General features: G+C 33.3%; 1 protein-coding gene across 2 annotated transcripts in view; it reads right to left on the bottom strand.

Moving 5' to 3' along the window:
• Nucleotides 1–631: 631 nt before the first annotated feature.
• Nucleotides 632–12,276, bottom strand: part of LOC111000015 — an 81,967-nt gene continuing 70,322 nt past the window's right edge. For both annotated transcript variants that reach the window (XM_022269323.2, XM_022269322.2), the window contains 2 exons: nt 7,477–9,348; nt 632–1,768 (listed from right to left, as the gene is read on the bottom strand). In XM_022269323.2, the coding sequence (XP_022125015.2) occupies nt 7,485–9,335 (1,851 nt within the window). In that variant the 5' untranslated portion in view covers nt 9,336–9,348 and the 3' untranslated portion in view covers nt 632–1,768; nt 7,477–7,484. The remainder of the gene's footprint in view (nt 1,769–7,476; nt 9,349–12,276) is intronic.

A 12,276-nucleotide genomic window follows, 5' to 3' on the forward strand; every position in this document is an offset into this window, starting at 1 on the left:
TTCCCCAAGGGAGTAGTCTGGTCCGGGAGATATTATTAAAACCTTGATCTATGTCAAAAAAATATAAATAATTTTAAAACACATAGTGACTTTCACCAGTACAATATTCGAAAAGAAGTAATCTAAGCGTGCGACTAACCAGGGTCCATAAAAATTAGATTTATCGCTGGATAAATTTAAAACTCTCCTTAAACGTAAAGTTATCAATAAAGCGGTATATTTTTTGTGATTTTTAAAATAATTATTTGCGATTAAAAAGAGTTGCGGATTTTATGCCAATATTTCAAGCCAGTAAATGTAAATTTATAATCAATATATCAATTCTGTTGTAAATTCAATTTCTGTTGACGTGTATACGTGTACTTGGTTACCTATTTTATTATACTATTGTATTACTATTTTTTAATATTTGTAATTTCAATTTAAAATTTAACTCATTAGTTAACAAGCTTTGCTCCTAATTAAATTAAATAATGAATTAATCTTTTTTAAAGTTCTTTCGACTACATCCTATGTAATCAGAAAATTAGTCCCTCAAATCAAAAATATATTTTAGTAAAAGAGGTTTTAATTAGAGGAATAGTACTCACGAAAACTAAAGAGAGTGTGTTTACAATTAAAATAAAACAAGCCCAATTAAATTTATTTATTTATTTAAGTATTACAATATCGAGACTACAATTTCAAAACTTAGTCTAATGACAGGTAATAATAAAAAATAGGTAATTACTACCTATTCTGAGAATAGGAATTCTAGTCTTAGCTATCGCATATTTGGAGTAAAAAAATATTTTTTAAATTGTATTCATACACCTGATTAAACTTTGATTAGAGAGTAATGTCGCAAGAATAGCTTTTTCAATAGATATTGATCACTATGACATCTATGTGTTGGACTTTAAATTAGTAGTGCAAGTGATGTAAAACAGATGGCGTTGTAATCACAAAAGTAAAGTTATTTTTGACATTTTATTCTCATATCGCAGTATAAATGACCTATGCAAATGGCTTACAAATACAACAGACAAATAAAACGATAACTTTGTTAAAGATTCAAAAAATTATATACAAAATTTGAACCTCCAAGAAAATTATCATTGCTTAAAGCTAAAGGAGTATAACAATATTTAATTCCATATATATTATTTGATTGAATTTATAAATCACTTGCCAAAACAGTGTTCTACATCATTCAATCAAATAAATTACATGAATTTTTAGCTATATGTAAATAATGATAAATGCATAAAGAAGTATTGTTATCGATAAAATTGTGACTTTCAACTTAAACTAAAGGATCAAAGATGGAATTTAAATTTTATTACATAGTAAGGCACCTCATGTTTTTGGTTTATACGAACGTTTAAGAGAAATATTCTAAATAGGACAAAAACTTATACTAAGAACACCGAAGTATAACCTTAATATGGCATTATTATAAATAATGATTATTAATAGGAGATCAAAATGTAACTAAGGCCATACAGCCATGACTGATAAATTGTTAGAAAATCAGCATACATCCGTTTACTCAATGAATTCTAATTGACTCGGCCTAAACACGAATTTTTTATTTGCTGGTTCTTTAAGTGAGCAAGAGATGTCGCTGTGTTCAATTTAGTTTTTTTAGTTACTAATAATTAATTGTAGCTTAAAATTTCTAACAATTTATTAGTTCGTAGGCTGTTTGTCATGTTAAGCCGTATCGTTGATCCTCGGGCATTTGTTATGTCGGTCAAAACGCGTCTTCTTCAATGACTGCGGAGACCTGAAACATTTTAAGAAATTGTAAAGTTTTAATATATAGAGATACAGAATTAGTTTTACTGAAGTAAATTGTTTTATTTATATTAAAGTTGTCATTTTTACTATTCAAAAAAATACAATAAATCAAACTAAATCATTTATTCCAATTAGACGACGTAAATGGCACTTTTGAACGTTAAATAAAATATAAAGATGATTCTGTCTGTCTGGTTTTTAGCTTTCAGTATCCATTCTGGATGAATTGTGTTTTTTTAAGTGCGAGCGAGTGTTTAATGCGCACATAGACAGAAAGACTCGGTGCACGGGTTCCGAACCAACAACCTCATGGAAGAGGGTCATGCCTTGAAGCTAATTGGTTAAAACAACTCAAATAATCTGCTTTAAAACAAAATGTATTAAATTAAATATCATATTATATTTTTTTAGCTTCATAGTTATACACTAATTAACAGTGCAGTAACTTTACCAACATATAAATGTATCCTTTCTTTTTATATGCTATTTATGTACCGACCACACCTATTGTTGCTTAACGATGACGGTTATAATGTAAGTTGTATTTTATGTGTTAAAGCAATTTAAGGCACCTGCTACGCCTGAGGCGTTTTTATGAATAATTCATAAAGTCATATAACATACATAGAATAAATAAATAAAAGAAATACATAGAAGGTTAACCTTAGAGAATAGTTGGGTATTTAAATCTCTAGGAGCTAAGTATATGAATATGTGCAATCAAGTTCCATAGCCTTTCAGTCCTGAGAATTGCTTGGTAAATTTACCTTTTAGATTACGTTTAGGGCATACCCGGCGTAACGACCTGCACTCTTTTGGCAATGGAGCCTTCTACTTCCAAGGCACATGGGCCACATATGGGGAGTGCATATGCCCACTCCTTAGTGGAGGCTGATGGCAATGCCACATGAATCAGGGTCTAAAAGGGTGCCAGTGTTTGGCGAAGGATAAGTAAAAAAAACGATGGCTTGCACTGCGGGAGTGCCGGCAGAAGTGAAAAACTTGAATAATACGTTGTGCATTTTTGATATTTGGTTATGAAAATTTGAATTTTTGATATTTTGTAATGGTTAGGGAATAATTTTGCACGAATTGCTTTAATTATCAGTATAAAAGTACTTTTGCGCAATCGTACACAAACATGATAACCTATATTACAAAAAATACGCCGCACCAGCTGTCCGCTCTCCTTTCGTCTAACAAATTTTCGATCAGGTCACGCGTCCTGACGCGACATTAATATTTTATACCCATTCCAAAAGTAGTATACAACGCCGCTAAAGAAGTTTTCACTTATCTTTACTTCTGAAATGCATCTTCATATAAAACACACTTCTTCAGGCAGGAACCGGAAGGACCGCGTGTTTATTAAACTGAAGTAAAATTTGTGGAACCAGCTGCCGACTGAAGTATTTCCGAACCACTTCGACTTAGGGTCTTTCAAAAAAAGAGCGTACCAATTCTTAAAATGTCGGCAACGCACTCGCGAGCCCTCTGGCATTGGAGTGTTCATGGGCGGCGGTATCACTTAACATCAGGTGAGCCTCCTGCCCGTTTGCCCCCGGTTCTATAAAAAATGCAACGTTCGTTTTGGTTACATTAACTTTGATAGCTTTTTATTGCAGCTATTATCCCTCATTTTATAAAAACTGATTTGAGATTTTATTATATGTATAGTTAGAGATTAGCTATGGTTTTTTTTTTCAATTTAAATTATTCTTAAAGATAAAGTGTTGATAATATGCAAAATGAAGCTTTTTTGTCTCGTTCCGTTATCTTTTTGTTAAGGAAAAAGATGGGATGTTTTTAATAGTCATGACGTAAAAAGTTCACGAACAATGAACGGTACATTTGAGTAAAGGAGTGAAGGCTATTTTAATATATTTTAGAACAATATTTCGGCTTTATCACAGCTTAATACTACTAATATTCTCTTGTGTTCTCGAGCGTTATAATATATTTTAGAATCTGTTGTACTAAGTGCAGCCGAAATAACCCGCAAATTTCTACAAGATATTCGTAAAAACTGTGTTAACTAGTCTTATGCGTGTGCGCATTTTACCAAGATCTTAAATCTACCCTGAGATAAAATAAACAGTTGCCAAATATAATATTAATTGTTAATAAATTAATGAGAACGAAATAATTAATATCTAAATGAAAATGGAAAACACGAAATATTATTTAATGAACAACGTGTATTATTTTCACTAATATTTTAATTAATTGGTGTGCAGTGGTCTTGTAGCTTCAGCGTGCGACTCTCAAACCTGAGGTCGTAGGTTCGATCCAGCTGTGCACAGATTTATTTATTTATTTATTTATTATTAATTACAGACATGGCTAAACTCACAATAAAATAGACTATAATATATACAATACAAAATTAATTAAAATAACATAAAACACAGTTTATTCTAACCCCTAATACTCTCCAAGTATACCCTCAAATCAGAGTACACTGCCGCCATACGCTCACCAAATAGGTCACTCTCCGGTGAAGAGTCGAGAAACCCATTTAGCATCGAGAGTAGTCGAGGAATGGGAGCTTGTTGACGCTGGACAGATGGACTTTCATGGGCATATGCATATGCATTTAATTGAGATTATTCGCTCAAACAGTGAGGAAACCGCCATAGACTTAAACAGTCGGAGACGTGTGTCAGGCGCATGAGGTTTATCACCTCATGCGCCTATTAGATTCACAAATGATCATTAAATAGATACAGAAATCAGAGGCCCTAAAAAGGTTGTAGTGCCAATAAATTTAGTGTTATTAGTTAATTTATTATATACATATAAATTACGTGTCACATTGTTTGTCCGCTATGGACCCCAAACCGATATCAATCAAATTTGCACACCGTGTGCAGTTTGATCTAACTTAAAAGATAGGATAGATTACATCTCAATTTATACCCGCAATATTATTATATATTTTATTGCAAATACTTGTTTATAATTTGATACAATTCTAACAGCGCCATGCTGCGTTAAAAGTACCAACGTTTCACATAAGCTAGGTATCTATCTTTCACATAATTTCTCCTACAGTTTCCCTTGAATAGTTTACTACTATGTAATATAAGAAAAACCTTAGCCGCAGCAACGCTTGGCCGAGTCTGCTCGTATAATATAAAACTCCACTAGCGTCCTTTACTCTATCAAATAGCTATCTTATTAATAGATCGCTACAGGATAGCCGAGACTTGATCCAAGCAAAAAATACAACTTTTTGTTACAGCTTGTAATAATGTTACGTAAATTATGATTTTATCTGAGGACGATAGCCTCAGGCGTATGGCATATTATTAGTAATGGTCTAAGTACATTCCTGTTTCATTTCTTGACTTGGACCTGAACAATTGTTTGATAGAATTTTATGAAAAAGATATACAAATTTTTAAGATTTCAGGTTTGATTCGTGTATTGTTAACTGGCCCTTTGAACCTCCATTTATGTGCATGTCTTACTATGTTTTTTACATACATAAATCTATTAAATAAATTGTTTATAGAAAAAAAAATTGAAACAGTAAGATCGATTATTTATAAAAATCCGCATAATCAGCCATATAAAATTATAGCTGGTGAAAACTAACGTGCTAGAAAAAAGTATCACATGTATGTTATCGCTTAGGTTTTGTAACTTTTAGTTAGTGAATAAAGGTATTTACTATTATTATATAAATTTGGCATAAAAATTGATTTCTGTATATCTAGTATTGTCTTTTATTAACATAACTTTTACACATTTAAAGAAAACACTTTTTTAACGGATGAAAGATATGGTTTCTGCAGAAATTGCTTCTTCTGTATATTTTGCAATTATTATCTATGTAATATGAATCACAATATCGTGTCGTTGTCACCTTGAAATAAAGCAAAAAGTAAATCTAGGGTGTGGTTGGAACGTCCCAAAGGGAGTGGAGCCGCGCCCGGTTCGTAATTAGTGCACTAATAACTGATGGTTTAAATTACGACGAAATACGTAGAAACGACGTTTTTCGTGCAAATATTTTTGCTATCACAGGAATTTTTATAGCTAAGAATTTTTTTTAGAAAATTATGAGCTTAGCCAAATGACTCAACAACTAGAAGAGATTGATGCTTTTGCCAGTAATTTGTACCAAAAACAACGCGCACCACCATTATGTGCAACCAGCTTCCCGCTGAAGTATTTCCGAACCATTTCAACAAACAATCAAAACACGCGATCCCAATGGAAATGTGAGTGTATCATTTAACATGTGCCTCCTACCCGTTTGACTCCTGTTACATAAATAGTCTGATAATATATTTTGCAACTCTATTAAAGGACGTGAGACTGATCTTGATTTAGATTTTCGTGATTCATGTGCACTTTTTACTTTTTCATTTTCATGGATCTAGTATCAGTTTAGTTTATTTTGTTTTTTTTTTTGTTCCTGTTTAGTTTCTTCTTAATAACTATTTGTAATATGTATTTTTGCACTTCTTGCTTATCTTATGAAATTTAATAAAAAAATTTTCCTTTACTCACAGTGGTTGCATGGAAGAGATCGCTCAAAAGCGATAAGGCCACCAGTTGCTCTCTCTTTTCATTACTATGTTCAATAGTAATGTAACGAAGTGTTAATAAATAAATAAATAATTATTAATTTACTATAACGCAGTTCTAGAAAATACTTTAGTGTAGTGTGACCTCGAAAAAATAATTAGGGCAACGCTGCCAGTATCCTCGGAACCTTGCCTAAAAGGACTCTTTTTAATAATATATTTCAGTCATTACATTTTAAGGTTAATTATTATAAAATATTTCTGTATTGACGTTGATAAGTGTACAAGTAACTCTAGTGTGTTATATATTTATTGCATTTACTTTTAAATTAAAATATTCATTGTTTTACTCTGACAGCAAAAAACCAACGAAATCGAATAATTTTGACTCAAAATATTCCGGCGTCATAGTAAGGAACTTTCTGTTTCCTCAAGAAGTTTATTAATAGAACTCGTTTTCCAATAGATGAAGCAAATATCAAAGGTTTGTATCATCATTTTGCAATGATACTTCGTGATATGCCATGTGTTAAATGTTACTGATTGGGATGTGATATCCCGACAAGGTCATAAAGACTTAATTGCACGCCAAATTCTTACAATTTTATCAATCAATTATAAATATAATTTACACTAATATGTTTTTGTTAATATAAAAGGATTCTTATATAACATATACATATATAATCTGGCATGGCCTCAGAGCTAGCGGAAAATACGACGCTCTCAAACGGTCTATTTTGCTCCCTTTGGAGTAGAGACTCTTGGGCCGTGGGGTTCTTGTGTCACAGGGACCAAACATTAAAAAAAATGTTTATAATATATTGATAATGATTATATTTATTTATGATTGTATTATTATGTAGGTTAAGAAAATTATGTTGAAAATAAATACTCTTAATTGGAGTAATCATTTGTTTAATGTATGTTGGTGGTGTTAATTAAGAATGTATTTTATATTTTACTAATAAAATAAAATTATTGGAAACCAATAACTAAACACTAATATACATAAGGTTAATAATATTGCAAATACTATATTTTTGTGTGTTGGTATATAAATGCCTTCGATGTGATTATTTTTTGAATAGTTCCTGTAAATCTGTTTTACAGATCCTACACACGTCATTTATAAATAAATGTTGTTAAAACTTACCGATATAACTAAAGATACAGCGTTGGAACTCTCTTCTGCGCTCCGAGGGAGAGTTTATTCCCGAGTTTCTTGTAATTGTCGCTTTTAACTCTACATTTTGGTTTCTCATTCGTTTCAACTGGGCATCCTTTTAGCTCCCACACTAAGTTCGTCAAAGACTTCGGTCTGCTCAACTTTCTGGACCTTTTCTCTGGTAATTTTGGGCCATTACCGGAATCGCCAGACGTCCGTCCACCAGAATGACTGGAGTCCAGTGTGCCATCCATTTCCATAGCCTGGTGTATGTTCGACAAGCTTTTATATCGTATATTGAAAATTGGTGAATCGCCTTTAGATAATGGTCGTATCGGACTAGTAACAGGACTAGGTGCCTCCTTAGTAGGAGAGTTACTCTTTTGACTGAATAATCTGTTCTTGTTACTTACATTGTTCTTTATGTAAAGTTTAGGTAAATTCGGAGCTGGTGTCAACACTTTTTCCTTAACTGGGGGATTAATGGCAGTTTTACGTGATCTCTTCTCGGCTTTTTGGTTTAATGGTTTCTTTGTTGGTATCGTTTCAATGGGAGGTGGTTCGGGCTTTATTTCTGTTATTAAGGGCATGTGAATTGGTGTAGGTGCTGGTGATGATGGTGCAGATTCATGTCGAGATACTTCATTGGTGTAAGAAGCTTTTAGATTCTTCGGCAAAGGTGCAAAGCCTCGGACATAGTCATAAATTTGGTCAATTTCATCATATTCATCTGGGATGCTATTTTCATCTCTATGACTGCTATAGATATGATTATGTTTATTCATATGCTTGTGGTGATTGGCTGAATCTGATGATGCACTTCGTCTTAAAAAGTATCCAGTTTTTATCAACGGTGGAGCATGAAGAGGTGCACTTAGAAGCCTCTTTGGATCCCCAAGTTTTCCATCTAATACATGAATCCTATCCACTACATCTACCAGTAATCTATTGCACTTTTCCACCAATCTAGAAAACTCCATGAAGTTCTTAATCTGTTCTTCATTTTTGCACCTGAGCATTTTTAGCGGTGCTGCTAGAGGTAAGGCAATAAGCGAATTTCCTTCTTTCTGTAAAGGTAAAGCAAATACGTGGTCTTCTTCGAAAATGGATAGGAGTCTTATCTCTGGTACAAAATGACTGGCACTTTTCAAGCCTCTAGGGGGAGTGCCATGAACCAATCTAACGGTTATTGGCAGTCGTTTAGTTAGCAGAGTCTTTGCCGTATGCACACCACTGATGTTGTCTTCTTTAGCGATAGCAGAGAATTTACCCCGCTGATCCAAACTTAACAATACTATATCGCCTTTAGAATCTGTGCACTTTAAATATTTGTTCTTACCTAAAAACGTGTCACCTTTGGGCATTAAAACTTCACCGAAAGGTAGATTTCTTGCACCATCAGCGGTTATATTACCATCTAAATCTATTTTAGCACATATGACCCTTATCGTTTCTCTTACTAAGCACCCATCATCCAATTTACGTCTAGCTAGCTCCGCTACTGACTCTATACATCTCACAGCCCGTCCTTCTTCACTCAGCAGTTCAAAATAACCCTTGTAAGAATCTGGAATGGCGATTCTAGGCCCAACACTGACCATACGACGTCCATCTTTTAGTTTAATAGCTTGGGCGATTATTTTTCTTCTTTTTCCAGCTGATATGATAAGAGCTGTACTCTGTAAGCCTGGACTAGGTAATGTAGGTACACCGAGGCCTCCATACTGTCCCTTGATGATCTTTGCAACGTTGGGGAGTCGGTTTTTGACTGCAAACTCTCGGAGGTAATGGCCTTCATCAGACCAGCGCGACGCTGCGACCACGACTTGCCCGTCAGTGGCTGCCATCGTTAAGTCACATCTGAAATTGAGATAAAAACTTATTAGTATATGTGATAATAATAAAAAATCCTACCCGAAAGAAAAAGAAGTCGCTTAATTATCTAACCCATATAATTAAAGACAGATGTTTAAAAAAATACAATATATTCAGAATAAATATTAATGATAGTGTATAAAAGCGCACCTATCTTTTTGAGGTCAACTTGACCAAAAAGGCTTAAGATCACTCTCAAGATAGGCCACGCTCTTTTGTTGTTCTCAGTGAAGTGACTTCTAAAGTGCACTAGACGATCTAAATAAAGTCATGGTCACTATTAATCATAATATTGTACAGTTATACCTACTATGAGGCGGTAGACCAGAACGCGTTATAGGGAATCGCGTTGTATGAGTATTATCGTAAAACATTTTTTTAACAATTCATAAAGTAGGACCACGAATTTAATAAAGATAATTAGTATAATTTTATGTCAAAACAATTGCAAAGGACTTAACAAATCATTATTAATTTTACATTTTTCATTTTACATGATTTCTCAAGTTATACAGAAATATAACTTGAGAAATCTCCGCGGAAGGAAACATTATATGCGTGTAATATTTTTATTGTTACTTTTGAATTTTTAGTAATATCTTTTATTACAATAATTGTAATGTATTTTAGATAGCTTGTAATATACGCTATTCCAGAGACTGTTCAGATTTCCGGAATGAAAACCTATTAGATTTTTCAGTGAATTTTTCTCTATAGATCAAGTCATAATTGTATGATGTATATAAAATAAAAACAAAAACAAAAACTTTTGTCAAAAAAATTAATTATAAATTTAGGGGGATGAAAAATAGATGTTGTCCGATTTGTAGACCTAGCAGATATGCACACAATTTCACGAAGAGCGGTCAAGCACTTTCGTTTTATTACAAACACGATAATTTTATACATAAGATAACCTTACTTGGCGGCATTTAATAAGTCACAAACCCAAATTTCTTTAACTTTGGATATTTTATTTACGTAGTACAAAGAGATGTGCCCCAATTGTCTGATTTTTCTGATATCACCTCAACCACAAGCACCGTTATCTTACGAAACAATTTCATAACAGTTAGTTCAGAATTACAGCACATAACTATTTCTCGACCGATAAAACCTATTTGGTGACCGCAAACGTGGTTTTTATCACGGGATAGAAGTACTGTTAAATGATTCACTTCTTAAAACTATGGTTTGTGCACAGCTTTGGTGATAGGTGTGAGGCACAGTGGGAGAAAGTAATTCTGAAAATGCCTGCCAGTAAACATATTTCTCTCGTTTTAATAGACGCACTGACAATATATTATAGTCATAGTTTTACCAATGGTGCTACAATCTTTTAGGTCTGGGCCTCAGATTTCTGTATAAATTCTAATATGCAAGAAAGTTCCGTCGTCAACGCCGTTTACTTTCAGGTTTCCCTTCAATGTTCGCTTTCACAGTACGAGCGATCGAACTCCATTAGCGCACAGCCGGGGATCAAACCTTTGACTCCAGGGATAAGTGACGAGGCCAACACTGCTCATATATAAGCCACAGAATATATTGGTGTAGTAACTGTATGTGGCTTTTAGCTAACAGCTAATCGTGAAGCTAAAAAGATATCGCCTGTTTCATCAAAGTGCATTATTCCCCCGGGATGAGTCGGAGCGTATTGGGATTCTGACATTCAGCAGTTCCCAGCCGAGTGACTGAGAAAAAAACCATTTTCCCGCGCAAGTTACAGCCCAGTAGCTTGGCGTAACGGTAGCAGAGACTGCTGCGATCCGTACCAAATGTATTTTTCAACCATTTTTTTTATTATTATTTATGAGTACTCAGTAGCAGAAACAACGAGGGGACTAGCTTTTCTTAATCCCAAAAATTACGATGTACGTCAGCATCAAAGCATACCTTTAAAAATGACAATTCAGTATATAATACAAAATAAAAACATTTTTGAATAAGTAAAATACAATTGTCTATTACCCAGTGTGCCACTTACCCAACGCTATAGCGCGTAACGTGGTGTTATTCGGCGTTATACTGCCATTGTTTCTGTACATTGACCTTCATAGTTATATAACAGTTTAATTATGTGCGTTACGGTTCATAACACTCAACTATGAACTTTGCAGTTACGATGTTATGTGAACGCGTAATTTTGTTCTTTTAAATTATTTCGTAAGCCTAACACAAATTGTCTACAACAGAAAGTAATTAAACCAATATATGATTAACCTTTTTATATATACTTGTATGCCAAAGATGGAATAAGGTTCAAATATTTACGAAAAGAGATCAATAACAAATGACTAAATACGTAATACCTAATTCGGCTCATTTTATTATATTGCTACTCAATTAAAGAATAGAATAAATTAAGAATGAAAAGAGAGACAAAAAGCTTCTTGCTAGTTCTTCTAGCAAACTGGTAGTAAAAGTAAATTTAGAATCAATTTAACTTTTAAGCTGTTGACATTCATAAGAGTACTTAGTTATCTATATGAACGAAGTAATTTTGCGTTTGAAATGTCAAATATCCCAGTTTAAGACTTAAGCACGATCCAGAAGAAGTAATGTAAATTATAATTCTCATTACCTCATTCTTTGGAAGCTAACAGAGCTCGCAAGTCCATCGCCAGCCTTTTAAGAATTGGTACGGTCTTTTCTTAAAGGACCCTAAGTCGAAGTGGTTCGGAATTTAATAATTATATTTAACAGTAATGTAATTTGACTTCTTTATATGTTAAAATATTACAATATGAGTATAAAATATGTATTGAATTTTGTTATTCATACTCAAAATAAGCTGAACGAATGACAAGTACGTGGCGAAACTAAATAAAACACGAAATCACTTAACACCGAGACATTGTCTATTAAAACTGCATCGAATGCAAGTCATCAATTTGTTCTAGTTTATCTCATCTG

Source organism: Pieris rapae, chromosome 18, assembly GCF_905147795.1.
Source record: "Pieris rapae chromosome 18, ilPieRapa1.1, whole genome shotgun sequence".
NCBI lineage: Eukaryota > Metazoa > Arthropoda > Insecta > Lepidoptera > Pieridae > Pieris > Pieris rapae.